General features: G+C 58.2%; 2 protein-coding genes across 5 annotated transcripts in view; one reads left to right on the top strand and one right to left on the bottom strand.

The window, feature by feature from the left end:
- The first annotated feature begins 16 nt into the window (after positions 1-16).
- BAP1 (BRCA1 associated deubiquitinase 1) lies at positions 17-8719 on the top strand. 4 transcript variants are annotated; one of them, XM_033865100.2, is made up of 17 exons: positions 17-142; positions 241-270; positions 380-434; positions 1426-1486; positions 1885-2004; positions 2474-2535; positions 2621-2763; positions 3031-3109; positions 3571-3694; positions 4006-4153; positions 4626-4810; positions 5253-5386; positions 5881-6359; positions 6474-6634; positions 6908-7051; positions 7134-7206; positions 7420-8719. In XM_033865100.2, exons 1-17 carry the CDS (start codon positions 106-108, stop codon positions 7551-7553), a joined length of 2169 nt encoding a protein of 722 aa, XP_033720991.1. In that variant the 5' UTR covers positions 17-105; the 3' UTR covers positions 7554-8719. The 4 variants fall into 4 exon arrangements, with proteins under 4 accessions (XP_033720991.1, XP_033720989.1, XP_033720990.1 ...); XM_033865098.2 differs by having other exon boundaries at positions 1426-1558; XM_033865099.2 differs by having other exon boundaries at positions 18-142; positions 1426-1558; positions 6908-7000.
- A 543-nt stretch (positions 8720-9262) lies between these two features.
- DNAH1 (dynein axonemal heavy chain 1) overlaps positions 9263-15862 on the bottom strand; it is a 79115-nt gene continuing 72515 nt past the window's right edge. The window contains exons 65-78 of the mRNA XM_073811190.1: positions 15575-15770; positions 15115-15266; positions 14391-14587; positions 13995-14143; positions 13583-13737; positions 13368-13499; positions 12808-12978; positions 12539-12718; positions 12294-12470; positions 11496-11666; positions 11247-11377; positions 10547-10898; positions 9994-10228; positions 9263-9433 (exon numbers count right to left, since the gene is read on the bottom strand). Of these exons, the coding sequence (XP_073667291.1) occupies positions 9312-9433; positions 9994-10228; positions 10547-10898; positions 11247-11377; positions 11496-11666; positions 12294-12470; positions 12539-12718; positions 12808-12978; positions 13368-13499; positions 13583-13737; positions 13995-14143; positions 14391-14587; positions 15115-15266; positions 15575-15770 (2520 nt within the window). The 3' untranslated portion in view covers positions 9263-9311. The remainder of the gene's footprint in view (positions 9434-9993; positions 10229-10546; positions 10899-11246; positions 11378-11495; positions 11667-12293; positions 12471-12538; positions 12719-12807; positions 12979-13367; positions 13500-13582; positions 13738-13994; positions 14144-14390; positions 14588-15114; positions 15267-15574; positions 15771-15862) is intronic.

The following is a 15862-nucleotide window of genomic DNA, read 5'->3' as shown; positions in this document are numbered from 1 at the left end:
TGTGTGTGGGGCTAGGGGCCCCGGGGGCGGCGGGGGCTCCCGGCGGGGGGCGGCGGTGGGTCGGGAGGGCCTGGACATGGCGCTGAGGGGCTGCCCCGCGGGAAGATGAATAAGGGCTGGCTGGAGCTGGAGAGCGACCCTGGTGAGGAGGGGACCGGGCAGGCCCGGAGCTGGGAAGGCCGGGTGGGTCCGAGACGCGCCTTTCTGACCACTACCCGCTCCTCTTGTCGCCCCACCCAGGCCTCTTCACCCTCCTGGTGGAAGATTTCGGTAAGAGCCTCTCCTACGCGCCGGAACCAGGCTGTGGGGGCCCACTCCTGGGCCCTCGCTCCACAGCCAGAGGCTACCCTTCCCGACTTCTTTCCTTACCTGATCGCAGGTGTCAAAGGGGTGCAGGTGGAGGAGATCTATGACCTTCAGAGCAAATGCCAGGGGTGAGTGGCTTGGCACGCGGCGTGGCTTCGGTCGCCCCTTACACCCCGAGGGCTAGGGAGGGACCCGGGAGAGAGTGCTCCTCAAGGGAGGAAGTATCAGAGGCTCCAAATTGTAAAATCTCGTATAAGGAAGCATCCCTCCTCTTTGGGTGCCTTCCTGATGAAGCTGGTGCTGTGCTTTTGTTTCTCCCAGTTTTCCCTCAACACTTCCCTTTATGTGGTAGCCTCTTCCCCTCAATACAAATTCTAACCATCTCTTGGATTAAATTCATCTGCTTTCTGGGGCCTTCCAGCCAGAAACCCCCTGCTCTTGACTCGGGTCACACTGTGCCTTTTGTGCAGCTGTAATTTATTAATGACTGCTTTACTGTGCCCATGTGCCAGTGGTTTTAATCCCCATACAGGGGTCTCATATTGATTGGTTGGTTTGTGGCATCTGACAAGGACTCTCCTGGGTGACCAAGGTCAGGGTCTTGTCTTGGTGGTCCTACAGAATAGAGGTGTGGAGGAACTGCTACAGTGACTAAACGGAGAAGTCTGCTTCTTTCCCTTCAGGAAAGAACAGACTGATATGGGTGTTCATTAACTTCCCTGATTGCACTGGGGCCCAGGCCCTGGGCTTCACAAGTGAGAATTAGTGTTTAAATTCCTCATCACATTTATTGTTCTCGCCTTACCTTCTGTTCCTACCCGGTCCTGAGCCATCGTTCCAGCTTTTCTTATCCCAGAACCATAGACTTCATAAGGATACTGGGTGACTCCTGGAGCATCACAGCCAGAGGCTGATGCTTGACTCTGCCTGCAGTGGGCTTCTGGGGTGCGAGGGCGCAGGGCCACTTTGGGCAGCGTTGGGAAGAAGCCAAGGGAGAGGTGGGATCACAGGAAGGGCACCTGAGTGGTAACACAGTGCAAAGGAATAGGGGAGAGGAAAGGGAATGCAGATTGCCTACCCCCACTTGACTGGTCTAGCTCTGTCCCTTACTTTCCCCAGCCCCGTGTATGGATTCATCTTCCTGTTCAAATGGATCGAAGAGCGCCGATCCCGTCGCAAGGTCTCTACCTTGGTGGATGATACATCTGTGATTGATGATGATATTGTGAATAACATGTTCTTTGCCCACCAGGTCTGCTGGGCTCTGTGTTCTTTCTGGAGGGTGGGATGCTGCCGTTTTCTTCGCTTGGAAAGTGGAAGTGGGGAAAGGCAGAAGGAACTGAGCTCTTATTCACTAAAAAAGGGAGTCTCTTTAGAGCAGGGTGATGTCTGAGTCCATTCTCCATGTCCCCAGACTCCTGATGGGTACATAGTTGAGTGAACAAATGTTGGGTAAAGATGAGGGGAGTTGATGAGGATTGTCCAGACATGACTGTCCCTCTCTGAGTCCCCATTCCTGATGAGTATGGGCTTGGGGTGAGGGATGCTGTGGATGGGTGACTGTTCTTTGTTTCACAGCTGATCCCCAACTCTTGTGCCACTCATGCCCTGCTGAGCGTGCTCCTGAACTGCAGCAATGTGGACCTGGGGCCCACCCTGAGTCGCATGAAGGACTTCACCAAAGGCTTCAGCCCTGAGGTAGGCCACAGTGCCTTAATCCTGACAGCTGACTAGGCAGATGTGACCACCAGATCTACGACTGATAATGCCACTACACGGCATTTGGCACTATGAGGCTTTTTCAAATGATATTTACATTATATTTGACCTGTAAATTAATTGTGTAAGTCAACTTTTTTTTAAGGCCCAATTGTCAGAAAAGGAGATAGACCTAGGGAAGAGAGGAACGTTCCTTAAGTGACACCTTATTAGGACTTTATCAGGCAATGTTGTTCTCCAGTGTCCACTGATTACTGTGCAAGGCCAGTACAGCCCATCTTTTGGGGGCTCCAGAGCTCTTTTCTGCCCCCACTAGGCCTTCAGGAGAGGCCACCTGTGCTTCTTCAAGTTCCTGGAATGCCCCCAGGCCTGCTCTCCTGAGCTCTGTTTCCCACCCGAGGCCTGCCTGAGAAGTTGCTCTGATGTGGCCTTATTTTCTTCCCTCTAGAGCAAAGGATATGCGATTGGCAATGCTCCAGAGTTGGCCAAGGCACATAATAGCCATGCCAGGTGTGTGGGAGCTGTGGGAACTGATGGGGGTGGGGGCAAGGAAGGGGGTTGTACCATTCTGGGCACTGACTGTGTCCTTCCGCAGGCCTGAGCCACGCCATCTCCCCGAGAAGCAGAATGGCCTTAGTGCTGTGCGGACCATGGAGGCATTCCACTTTGTCAGCTATGTGCCTATCACAGGCCGGCTTTTTGAGCTGGATGGGCTGAAGGTTTACCCCATTGACCATGGTAGGCACTCTGAGCTGGGGGCCCATTGGATTTCTCTGCTTACCTCCTAAGGAGGTGGGGCTCAAGGTCCTCAAGCACTTGGGACCCAGTGGTGGGGCGTGGCGGGGGTGTCTTGAAGACGTGGTTCTGGCAGGATGGCACCCTGTACTGCATTGTCCAACTAGCCCCTGATTCTCTGGGTCACCTTCTCTCCATCATCCTTCCAACTCCTGGCCTGCCCGAGCTCCGGGCTTCCTACCTACTGACTCCTTGTCTTGGTTTCCCCAGGGCCTTGGGGGGAGGATGAGGAGTGGACAGACAAGGCCCGGAGGGTCATCATGGAGCGTATCGGCCTCGCCACTGCAGGGTAAGGGCCCTGAGCCTGCCCTAACTTCTGGAGCTGTGCCCCCATTGGGAGGGACACAGAAGAGGGAACCAAGGCAGAGAGAGGCCAGATGGCTTGTGCAAGGCCACGTGATGAATCTGGCAAGATCAGGATTAGATCTTGTGCTCCCAACTCTTTGCCCTATTTCCCACTCAGGCTGCGTGTGGCCTGCTTCAGGATAGCCTGGGGAGGGGCAGGCCCTGGTGGAGCCCCGGGTGGCCCACGTGTGCTGGCTCACTTCCTGACAGGCCCCTCAGGCAGCTTGTTGGAAGGCACCAGCTCAGGTGCCTGGTGTGCATGGCCAGCTACTGCCCGCCTGTTGGGGTGGGGCCTGTACCTGTGGCTGCAGGTGTGACTTCAGGGAGCCCTGCCAGGAGATCTGCCTCAACCTGATGGCGGGGCCAGGGTGAGAGCTGCTCTCACGGCCACGGCTGTGACTGCAGGGAGCCCTACCATGACATCCGCTTCAACCTGATGGCGGTGGTGCCCGACCGCAGGATCAAGTATGAGGCCAGGCTGCACGTTCTGAAGGTGAACCGTCAGACAGTACTGGAGGCCCTGCAGCAGGTGGGTACCCCTCCTGCCCAGGCCCTGCCTAGCCCAGCCACCCACTCCTTCCCTCCACTGGGTCATCGGTGTCTGATTCCTACATTACTCTGTATTGTGGATCTGGGCTTCAATTAACCACTCCTTTCCTTTGCTCCCTTTGTGGGAAAGGTGATGGGACTTGGCATGGGGAGGGGGAGAATAGCCTCTGAAAGGAGGTTTGACTGTTGTTATTTCCCTTTAAGTGAGTGAGTAGAGCCAAGACCCTTAGCTGTCCAAGGTAGAAGCTAGGGTCTGCCTTCACTCCTCCGCACCTTGGATTTTGATTTCAGCTGATTAGGGTAACGCAGCCAGAGCTGATTCAGACCCACAAGTCTCAAGAGTCACAGTTGCCTGAAGAGACCAAAGCAGTCAGCAGCAAGTCCCCTCTGGCCCTGGAAGCAAGCAGGGCCCCAGCGGCCTCTGAGGGCACCCACACAGGTATTGGAGCCTCTCATGGGCCTCAGAGCCACCCCAAGCAGAGCAAGTCTTTTTCTGTGGAGGCACTTGGGCAGTGGTTCAGAGGCTCCTGCAGGAGGTCTGAAGCCTGGTACCTACAGCCCTCTCCCCTCGGAACATGGAGGAAGAGCAGTCCCTCCCTAAACAAAGGCACCTGGAAAGGGCTGCCATTACCACAGTCCCCAAAGCCTTCTCCTTAATGTATATTCCCTTTCTAGCCTCTCTAGAAGTTTTTTTCTTTCTGCCTCCTTTTTTTCATCTCATCCTTTTCCTTTCTCACTGTGGCCCCATGACTTAGAGCTTGCTGACTCCACCCATCAGCTGTCTCTGCTGTTCTTCTCTGAGAAGGGAAGGGGAGCAGTACTGTGCCCCAGGACTGGGGAGACGGTGGGCTGAGGACAGCTTTTCTTGAGGGTCTGGCTGAAAGTCCTGCCCATGCCCCTTGCCCTCTCAGATGGTGTGGAGGAGGTGGCTGGTTCGTGCCCACAAGCCCCGACCCACAGCCCTCCCAGCAAACCCAAGCTGGTGGTGAAGCCTCCAGGGAGCAGCATCAATGGGGTTCCCCCAAACCCCACTCCTATCGTCCAGCGGCTGCCAGCCTTTCTGGACAATCACAACTATGCCAAGTCCCCCATGCAGGTAAGCTGGGAGGATTCCCTCCAGGATTCTTTTGAGAGGTTGCAACAGGCACTTTCCTCAGGTGATTCATTGGTGTTTGCCTTCTGTCGGGGCCTAGGTAACCACGTTCCTCTGTCTGATTCTCAGAAGCCCCTATGATGGCAGGGGTTGAGGGAGGCAGAGAGAGCTCCTCTGACTTTAAACTCAGTCTCTGGCTGTGGGGCTAAATGTTTAGGGCATGGGGTTGGATTCAGCTCTGTGGGTTGGGTTCTACTGGCAAAATAAATGCAGGTGTTTCAGGGCACTCTGTTTCTCTTAGAAGCCCTATGTAGGCAGGTAGTGTGGGTGGGCTCTGGAGCACCTGGAGGGAGTCAGTGGACTGAACCCGGAGAGCCATGTTGGCTTCCTGGCTGTGGCTGCTGTGTCCAGCCTGGCTCATGGCCGCCCTGGGTCTCTGCCCCAGGAGGAGGAAGACCTGGCAGCAGGTGTGGGCCGCAGCCGAGTTCCAGTCCGCCCACCCCAGCAGTACTCAGATGACGAGGACGACTACGAGGATGACGAGGAGGATGACGTGCAGAACACCAACTCCGCCATCAGGTTAGCCCCAGCTCTGTAAGGCTGGAGGCTGAGTGCTGCAGATCCTATCTTGAATCTTCCAGCCCAGAAAATGCCCTTCAGCAGATAATGCTGAATGCCTGCTGAGTGCAGGGCCCCGGGGAGGCTGACGTGAAGGGGCCGACTCCAGGTCCCAAGAAATTTTTGGAGGGCTTGGGCGAGGGCCGTGCACATTTAACCAGACATCAAGGCCTTTTGTCTAGGCCTTGGGAGATGGGGTGGGGGATATCTTTGCTGGAAGAACTGGCATTGGCAAAAGGCCAGAAGTGAGACAGCTGGAATAGAGGAGGTGTCCTTTGAGGACACCTGGCTGCAGCTGTCGAAGCTCAGTGTGCCAGCCTTGGCATGGCCAGGTCAGGCTGCTGGAGCTTCAGGGTCAGTCCCTGGAGGCCAAGATGTGTTCAGGTCATTCTGGGCGTTGCTGAACGTGGTCACCTGGCCCATTCCCTTGGCTTACCTTTCCTTGGGCCCCACAGGTATAAGCGAAAGGGGCCGGGGAAACCAGGGCCATTGAGTGGCTCTGGGGATGGGCAGCTGTCGGTGCTGCAGCCCAACACCATCAACGTCTTGGCCGAGAAGCTCAAAGAGTCCCAGAAAGACCTCTCAATTCCTCTGTCCATCAAGACGAGCAGCGGGGCCGGGAGTCCAGCTGTGGCAGTGCCCACGCACTCACAGCCCTCGCCCACCCCCAGCAATGAGAGCACTGACACAGCCTCTGAGATCGGCAGCGCTTTCAATTCGCCACTACGCTCGCCTATCCGCTCGGCCAACCCCACGCGGCCCTCTAGCCCCGTCACCTCCCACATCTCCAAGGTGCTTTTTGGAGAGGACGACAGCCTGCTGCGTGTTGACTGCATACGCTACAATCGTGCTGTACGCGACCTGGGTCCTGTCATCAGCACGGGCCTGCTGCACCTGGCTGAGGACGGTGTGCTGAGTCCTCTGGCACTGACAGGTGGGCCTTGGGCTGGCTCACTGGCCTCCCAGTGGCGTACTGAGGAGGGAGGTGGCCAAGTGACCACCACGTGTCCTGCACTCTGATGGGTCTTCTCGTGCCTTCTCTTCCCAGAGAGTGGGAAGGGTTCCTCACCTTCCATCAGACCGAGCCAAGGCAGCCAGGGGTCTGGTAGCCCAGAGGAGAAAGAGGTGGTGGAGGCTGTGGATAGCAGAGAGAAGCCTGGGCTGGTCAGGCCTAGTGAGCCCTTGAGCGGGGAGAAGTACTCACCCAAGGTGAGCCCCTCTGCAGCTTTCTCTTCTAATACTGACAAGGGAAGGGCCTAGGGCACTGCTGCCCGGGTGCTGGGTTCCTAGTTGGTATTTTGGTGTGAAGGGTGGTGGCTGAAGCCAGGTGCCAGGAAGCCTGTCTGGGTTGGGTGGTGGCTGGGGCCTCAGTAGGCTCCCGGGACTCTGGCTGCTCGTCCTTGCCTCTAGCTGCCTGCTGGTAGTGGGGCTTTGGTGCTGGCCAGCCCCTGCACCACGGGTGCAATTGTTGGGTTTTGGCAGGAGCTGCTGGCACTGCTGAAGTGCGTGGAGGCTGAGATTGCAAACTACGAGGCCTGCCTCAAGGAAGAGGTGGAGAAGAGGAAGAAGTTCAAGGTGGGCCCTCTCTCCAGCTGCCTGGTCCTCTGCCCACCTGTCTTCCCAGAGGTGCGACCTGCTGGGGTCAGCTGGTGGCTGCTCTGGGGAGATGGCTGCAGCGTCCTCATGTCCTCACTCTTCTCTCCCACAGATCGACGACCAGAGAAGAACACACAACTACGATGAGTTCATCTGCACCTTCATCTCCATGCTGGCTCAGGAAGGTGAGGGGTCTCGCTGCTGCACCTTACCTGGCATGCCCTGCTCAGAGCCCTGGCCCTCAGGCCCCCTCCTTCAGGCCTCTGCTGGGGCTTGAGCAGACTGTAGTCTCAGGGAGGGCCGAGAGACCCTCAGCTTCTGACCGGAGGCTGTGGCCCGTTGAGCGAGTGGCTGCTGGGCATCCAGCCACCCGCTCAAGGGCCTGCGCCTCTCCACAGGCATGCTGGCCAACCTGGTGGAGCAGAACATCTCGGTGCGGCGGCGCCAGGGGGTCAGCATTGGCCGACTCCACAAGCAGCGGAAGCCTGACCGGCGGAAACGCTCACGCCCCTACAAGGCCAAGCGCCAGTGAGGACTGCTGGCCCTGACCCTGCCGCTCACTCTTGCCACATGGCCCTCACCAGGGCCCTCCCCTGCCCCACTCTCCCTCTTCCCAGTATTACCGAATAGTTCCAGTCAGAGAGCCCAGACCCTGGGAATAGGAGCCAGGCCAGGATTCTCTGCACGGTACCCCAGTGCCTGCCAGGGCAGGGCTGCCCCGTCATGCTCTGGAAGCAGGAGCTGGGGCACAGGGAGGTGCTGCAGCTTCCTCCACAGCCGGCTGTGGAGTGGCAGGACCTGGCCTTTCTGCCTGGGCAGCAGAATATATATTTTACCTACAGAGACGTCTATTTTTCTGGGCTCTAACCCATCTTGCCACCACTGTGTTGACATAGTCAGCTTCCTGACTCTGAGTTCTCTCCTAACAGCTGTCATCCTGGAGGGCCGGGGTCACTCCTGCAGGGTCACAGCTGGGGGCCCTGCTGCTCTGGCCCCAGTTGTCCCTGTTGCGAGAAAGCCAGGTCTGCTCTCCGTTCCTCCTGGGAGAGCTCCAAACTCAGGGACCTGGCTGCTGGGCTAGACTGGGAGTGGGGTATTCCAGCGGGGGCAGGGTGAGCAGCCTGCTTGGGTCCCATGGCCTGAGCAGAGAGGAGTGTTTGAGCTGTTTGGTGGCCTGGCTTTGGCCAGGCTTGGTAAGACTGCTCTCTGTGGCAAGGCCCTGGGCTCTTTGTCTTCAGTGTTGTGGCCCTGGCAAGGGGCCTGCTTTGGGCTCCTGGGCTCAGAGGAGCCTCTGCCCGCCCCTCAGTATTACCACGTCTCCCTCTTCTTAGAGACAGCAGAGACAGGGCTGCTTGCAGGAAGCTGGCACCACTCAGCTCTCCCTGCCATGCCAGCTTTCTCAGCTTCTGCAAGGCACTCAGGGTGGGGGACAATAGGACCAAGACAACCAGTTGGAGCCCCATGTTCCCAGAGGGCCTGATGCCAATGGCTGATGGGCCCAGCACTGCCTCTGGAGCTCAGGCCCCAAACAGCCCCATGGCCTCTTCTAGGTGGCTTTGAAGGTGATCCAGGCGGGCCCCTTATGTGTACATAGTGACCAGGGTGGGGGCCAGCTGCCTCTGCGCTAAGCATAGCCCGACCCCTCTGGCCCCTGTAAATATTGGACTAATGAATGAATAAAACTCTCCTAAAAAATTAGCCCTCCTGTACTTGCTGGCCTGAGGTTTGTAGGCCAGGGCTGTGGTGGGAGTGAGGACCTAACCAGACCTGGGCCCAGCACCCTGTGTGTGACCAAAGAGGTAAGGGGAGTGCATTCTCGGGCATTCAGCCTTCTGGGGCAGAGGTTCTTGGGACCCTAGGCCTGGGACTTAGGGTCTGAACTGAGGAGGGGCTTCGGGTGGGCTGTGGAACCTGAGGAGTTGTGTGCAAGGTGTAGTGTGGGAGGAGAGGGCCATGGCTTTCACCAGATCTGACAGCTTTGCAACCTGGAGAGGTGTTGGGACTCAGTGGAGGTGGCACCTCTGTCTCTAGTCCTGCCTGGTGTGTAGTCCCTGGAGGGGCCCTGGGACCTTGCAAGGCTCACCTCTCTTCCCTTGTTGCAGGTAAAAGCTGCCAACTGTGCCACTCTTCCCCCTGCTAACCACATTTTCTCTTGAGGCCCCTGTAGCCTCTCACCCGCACCGTTTCCCTGGCAGTGGGTTCTACAGAGGGGGCCTGGTGTAAGCAGCTAAGGCTCAGCTGGACTGTTTAGGAAATGCAGCTTTAATGGCCCCAGCCCTTCTGTCTGGGTCTAGTAGTCCAGGGCACAGATGAGGGCCACACCACGCTTTACCCAGTGTCGCTGGGGCTGGTCGGTGGGGATCTCCACAGCAATGACGTAGTTTGTGGAGTGGCCTGTGGTTGATAGTGTTCCTAGAGCAGGCAAGAAGGGGGAAGGTTAAGTTGTCTGCTTCAGCTAGGGCAGGAACAGGGTATAAAGAAAGGCAGTGGACTTGGCAAACTGAGCTTGGGACAAGGAAGGGGACCTGACCCAAGAGGAAGCCTGTCTGGGGAGTGTGGCCAAGGCTCAGGCCTGCCCTAAGTTACTGCACTGACAATTGAGGATGGGAATGGGAGAGTTGACGCCCCTGCTCATTCCCTGTGGACCCAGCCCAGGCCCACCCCACCTCTCCAGGCCTCAGTTACCCCCTCTGAACCTCCATTGGCAGGCTGGGCCTCCCAGGACCCAAGGTGGGTCTGCTAAGGGAAGCAAGAGGATGGTGAGCTCAGGGGCCACTCCCCACAGACTGGGCCCAGCCCCTGGGCATCACCTTGCCTACTACTGGCCCAGCTCTGTCCTGGCCCAGTCAGTCTCAGGAGTGAGTGCTGACTGACCTCTGTCAGCCATCCTGTTCAGCTAACCTGGCTCAGCCTAACTGGCCCAACCCTGGGCCCCCACCTGTGGTGTAGGCTCCCCACCCTGGGCCCCATACCAGCACGGGTCAGTGTCTTGTAGATGGGGCACAGGTAGAAGTCCTGGTTCTGGACCTTGCGGTTGGGCATTGGCAGGAGCCAGATAACGGCCATCTCTGTGTATAGCTCCTTGGGCCGAGACTCAGCCAGCTGGAAGGCCAGAGGGTCCCATCGGGCACCTTCCAGGAACAGTCCATGGATGAAGCACCCCTCTTTGGGTCTTGTCTTGAGCTCTGATACCGACTGGCGCATCACCTGTGGTCGGGCACACAGATGCCCCCTCACATATAACCACCCAGAATCTCGGTTAGGATTTGGGTCAGGATGCACAAGCTCCCTCCTGAGGGCTCTGCCTGCCTCCCCCCTTCACCTGCTGTTTCAGCTGGTAGCCTACAGTCTGTGCTCTGCCCCTAGGGATTTCCCTGGGGCTTATGGTCTCTTCTGGCTCTCCCTGTCCCCCAACCCCCTCTCAGGGGCTCCCCTGATTCCGCCAGCCAGCTGTGGCCTCCGTGCTCCTCCTACCTGGGCCACACCCCAGCCTGTCACCTGACCTGGCCCTGGCTGAGTCCAGACCTTGAAATCGAAGGAGATGGTGTCGATGGAGATGATAGACTTGCGGGCATAGTTTTGCAGGGTGCCCGTCAGGAAAGCCTGGGGGAAGAAGAAGCCGCTGATCCAGAAGACGGCTGGGATGCCCTTGGAGATCCAGGTCTGCAGGAAGTCCAGGCGCTGCAGCAGGTCCATGACCCATAAGGACAGTGGCTTGAGTGATGGGTAGGCCTTGGCATTCCAGAGCTCGGGCACAGTGTTGTTGTATAGGCTGGCAGCCATCAGCTCCAGCTGCAAGGACATCACCACCAGCCCTTTGAGTGCTGTGAGCAGGTCTCTCAGCGTCTGTGTGATCACTTGCAGCAGCCGGTTGTACCTATGGAGGCAGTGGCAAGGAGGAAGGCAGTGGTCTGGGGCCGTGTGGCCATATCCGCACTCCCCAGTTGTAGGCAGTAGACAAAAAACCAATGGCAGAACATAGGGGCTAAGAGCATAGAGTGGGGTCGAGTGGCCTGAGTACCAGTTCCAGCTCTGGCTGTTAGTAAATGTATGACCTTAGACAAGTCATGTAACCTTTTTGGGCCTTGGTTTACTCATCTGTAAAATGGAATAAAAATATGGCTGAGTTAGAGAATGGGTTTATAGCACTTGGTGTAGCTTTTACTGTCATTACTCTACAGCCCAGTGGCCTGCTGACTCAGGGCTGGGGGTGGCAGGGGATTACCGAGTGACCTCCTGTACTAGCACCGTGTTCATTGACTCCTCATACAGCACAGGGTACTTGGTCATCACCCGCTGCAAGCTGATGGGCTCAGGCACCTTGAGCAGAATGTTCTGGGCCACATCCTCCACTATCTGTGGGCGCAAAGAATTCTATATGCACAGAGTTCCTTCCCACAGGGGAACAGGCATGATGGTGGATAGGAGACTGGTCCTGCTCAACCACTGGGCCCTTTCCCCTGCTGCCACTAACCTCCTCCCGGTGCTGGCCGCCTGCAGAGGATGATTTGGGTTGCAGCTGGACAATGGTGCCAAGCAGGGTGTAGGTCTCATTCTGGGCACAGGTGATATTGGCATTGTCATGCAGGCCAAAGATCTCAGGCATGTCGTTGAGTGGAAGGCTCTTGATGTAGGAGAGGTAGCCCTGGAGGGTAGGAGCGCTGCGACTGAAGCCCCTGCCCTGCTCTACCTCCAGCCTGCGGGACAGCCCTCCAACTGAGCACATCCACTACTCGTCTCCCCTGGTCGCAAGCTTTACGCATGTCCCTCTTACCCTCAGGACTCCATGGCCTCTGCTCCCTCCTAGCCCACTTCTCCCTGCTGCCTAGCTCCCTGCTTCTTCATTCAGCTGCTCAAACCTGTCACAGCCCCTCCTGCCACAGGCCCTTTACACTGTTGACCCACACTCTGGGGTGCTCCACCCAGCACCTGCCTGCTCCTCACACATCTTAGCTGAAGCATCATTTCCTCAGGGAGCCCTCTCTGACTGTGGTCTGGGCTGCTTCCCACCTCACCGCCTCACCTGGCAGCCTCAGAGGAGCCGCCCGGCCCCTCCCAGCCTCACAAAGTCCTCTCGGGCAGGGGCTGAGAGGCGGGAGTTGGCCTCTGCCCACAGAACCTGAGCTCCAGGGCTATCTTTGTGGGATGGATCAATCAATGAAAAGGAACTACTGGCCGGTTGGGGCCAAGTCTTCCAGCACCCAGGTGTTCACGGCACCCCAGGACCCCAGCCTGGCAGGCTGCCTAAAGCATAGCCCCGGTGTGTGCTCACGTTGAGGTCGTAGGTGGGTTGGATCTGGTGGTAGACGCCCGAGGCACTGTAGCTGTGCTCGGGGAAGAGCACAGCGGGGCTGTAGAAGTCCTCCAGGATGTTCATGACGCAGCGGCGGTCCCAGTCGTCAGTGACGCGGCCCCCGTAGTTGATCTCCCCTGCCGTGTACTTGAGGACCTACGGGGTGGGTAGGTCAGGCCCCCACAGGCGCCCAGCTCCCCGCCCTCAGCCCATCCCCAGCCCACCTTGTAGGGGATGTGGTCATACTCGTCCAGGAACATCTTGAGCTGGCTGATGCAGATGCGTAGGTCCCCGTCCGTGAACTCGTAGGGTATGTTGAAGCCCAGGGGCCCAAACTTACGACGCTCCAGGGCATTCCCATGGAACAAACACAGAGACAGCAGCAAGGACTTGAACTCCATCACCTGCCAGAGGTGGGGGCGGGGCGGAGGGGTGTGAAGGGTGGTGATGGAGTTGGGGCAGGTTGGGAGTGCATGTGCCAAGTGTGTCTCACCTTGTGACAGGAGTTGAGGAAGTCATCGCTGAGGCTGCTGTAAGACTTGAGCAGGTTGGCCTTGACCCCGCGTGGCGGCTCAATGGTCACCTTGGAGCCATTCTGTAGGATGGACACTGGGAACTTGTTGCTGGGCAGGCTGGTGAGCCACAGGCGGAAGTCCCGGTGCACCTGGTGGCCACGCTCCACGTGAGCATTGAGACCCGTACCTGGTGGCTGCCCCAACACCAGGCTCCTTCCTACCCAAGGACCTTGAGCCACCCTCAGCCTGACTCCACCCCTGGGTTGGGCTGGGCCAGACCAGGCTGCAGGGACCACTGGTAAAGAACATGGGCTTCAGCAAGTTCCAGGGTCACCCGTCTGTGCTGGGTGGCCTTGGGCTAGTCACTGGTAGCAGTTACTTGAGGGGGCCACTGGGAAGATTAATCTAGTTGATACGTGTTACATATGTCACTTCCTGAGCACCCACTGTGTGCTGGTGGCTGGGCTGAGTGCTCTGTGGGACGATCTCATTTAGCCTTGTCAGTCCTGGATGGATGTACTGTATTCCCTTGGTGTACCTTGTCGGGATTGATGTGCTCAATGAGGCGCTCCAGGACTGGCATCCAGCTCGGTGCCAGGTGGCAGTTCTGAAAGAAGACCCACTTGCCCCTCTCTATGGAGCTGCGCATCATGGCTTCCGCCCGAGGGCCCTGTGGGGACAGGAGTGCTGAGTGGTGGGGGACCAGCTGGCCCAGCCCACCAGCTCCCTTCTCCCCCACCCCCTCGCCCTTACCTGGCCCTGGCCCAGGGAGATGGCAGAGAGCTTCTTGGAGAACTTCATTTCTTCGGCAAACTTGTAGAGGTCGGCAGCCGGGTCAGTGCCAGGCGATAGCACAAAGATGAGGGGCGTGGTGGAGTTGGAGTCTTTGAACACCAATGACAGATTGGCTGTCTGCAGGGCAGGGAGAGATGCTGGGGCCACCTAGAGCTTCTCCTCAGGGACAGGCGACCAGGGCAAGGTAGGGGGGTCCTGGGGCCCCCAGAGTAGTCCCAGAGGGGCTTCCTGGTGGGACCTGGAACCTCTCAGAGCTTTTTGGGGTGGTTAGGGGTCCTGGCCTGACCAAGGCTGCAAAGTGGTCTGTCCAGGTACAGCTAGGATCCTGGGACCCAGGGTGGGGATTAGCCCAGGTGCTGGCTGACAGCACTTGCCTGGGGCTCAATGAAGCGTGGCTCCAGGTTGGTGGCCACGAAGTCCTGCATGGCATTGGTAACCTTGTCCCCACGTAGGCAGCGGAGGACCAGCAGCTTCTGGAACTGGTCCAGGTACTGGTCCCAGATGCCAGGCAAGGGCTCCCTGCAACAGTGCCCACGTCCCCCTGAGAGCCAACCTGTGGGAGGGCACTGGCCACAGGGTCTCTGCTTGCTGGACAGCAGGGGAGAATGGGGTGTCCAGGGGTACATGGCCGGGGGCATGGAAGAGATGTAGTCACAGCTGCAGGGCAACCCTGTGTGGCCCCTCAGAGAAGGCTCCAGGGCAAGCCTGTTCCTGGGTCTCAGCCCCTGGATGTGCCCACCCTGCTGTGCCCCGGGTCCCAGCTCACCGGTGGGGCTCAGGGCTATCAAAGATGGCCTGGAATTCCGACAGATGCTTCGTGAAGTCAAGGGCGAAGGAGGAGAAGGCCGGCAGGTTGGAGAGTGCCAGGATGTCTCGCCAGGCCCGGTCTGACAGCCAGTCCGGGGCAGGGTTCTCACTCATGACAGGGACAGAGCCCCCAGACAGGAGGTAGCGCCACTCGCTCTGGCAAGGGACAGGGGAGGCTACTGCCCAGGCCCTGAGGCCTGTCTCCAGCGCCCCACCTAGCAGTGCCTCCCCTACCATCCTCAGCCAGAGAAATGGAGTTCCCCTTAGGGGTGGCAGTTGCACAGGTCTGGGTTAGTGTCACCTCTTTCGCTTTCCCTGGCTGTGTGACCTTAGGCAAAGGATTTGACCTCTGAGCCTCTGTTTCCTCACTTGGAAAGTAGGAAGAATCAGAACTCTGCTTCCCAGGGGTTTTGTGGGGGTAGGTCAGAGGGTAGCTGTGATCCCAGCACCCGGCACACAGTGAAGGCTCAAGCAGTGGTGGCTGTGACTTTCAGTGCTTTCCAACGCACCAGGAAATACCTGGGGCTCATGAGACCATGAGCCGGGAGGCTCAGGACTGTCTGTGCTCACCAGCACTCTCAAGGCTCTGAGAAGACATGTGCACAGGAGCTGCTGGGCCATAGTTAACCCAGAGCCTCCTGGCTGTTTTCAAGAAAGGACCTGGCCGCCCCTCCATCACGCACCTGGTCAATCTTGCCCTGGTTCATCATGATGCGGGCACACAATAGGAAGGCGAACATCAGCTTGTGCTTCTCGAAGAGGCTGCGGCAGACATTGCTGTAGAGGTTGTAGGTCAGGTAGCGGTTGATGTTGGCGATGCGCTTCTTTAGGTTGTCTGCAGGGCAGAGGGGTGATGGCAGTGCAGGGAGAAGGGAGGGAAGCAAGATCCCTGGGGCCCAGCCCAGCCCATCTCCCCAGTAGCCAAAGGGGCAGTCTGGGCACCCGCTTGGGGCATTTGCTCCGAGGAGGGTAGGAGGGGCGTGTGTTCTTACGTAGTGTAAGCCTGACGAGGATGTGTATGAGTGGACATGGGTGTGAGTCTACGTGTGTGTGCCCGCTGTGGAAATGCATCCAGGTGTGTCACACCTGTGCCAGGGTAGAGCCTGGTGTTTATGTCAACATGTGCATCTGTGCCAGGGCTACCTGCCCTCTCTGAGTTGGCGATGCCTGAGAGGAAGATGTTGAGAAACCACTCGAGGGAGTACTGGTACATGGGGTCCACGTTGGCCAAGTCAGACATGCAGAAGAAGAGGATCTGGGTGCGGACGGCCACGGGAATGTACTCCATGCGCGTGAGGTCAATGTCCTTCTCTGTCTGCTCTGCAATCCTGACCTTGGCCTGGGGGTGCAGTACAGGGGGTGCTGGTCAGGCCCAGGTAGGTTGTCAAAGGGCACCAGGCAGAGGTGGGTGGCGATAGGGGGCAGGCCTGG

The sequence above is a fragment of the Tursiops truncatus genome, chromosome 10, assembly GCF_011762595.2.
Source record: "Tursiops truncatus isolate mTurTru1 chromosome 10, mTurTru1.mat.Y, whole genome shotgun sequence".
Classification (NCBI taxonomy): Eukaryota; Metazoa; Chordata; class Mammalia; order Artiodactyla; family Delphinidae; genus Tursiops; species Tursiops truncatus.
The sequence above is the reverse complement of the archived record's forward strand: the minus strand, read 5'-3'. Positions and strand labels throughout refer to the sequence as shown.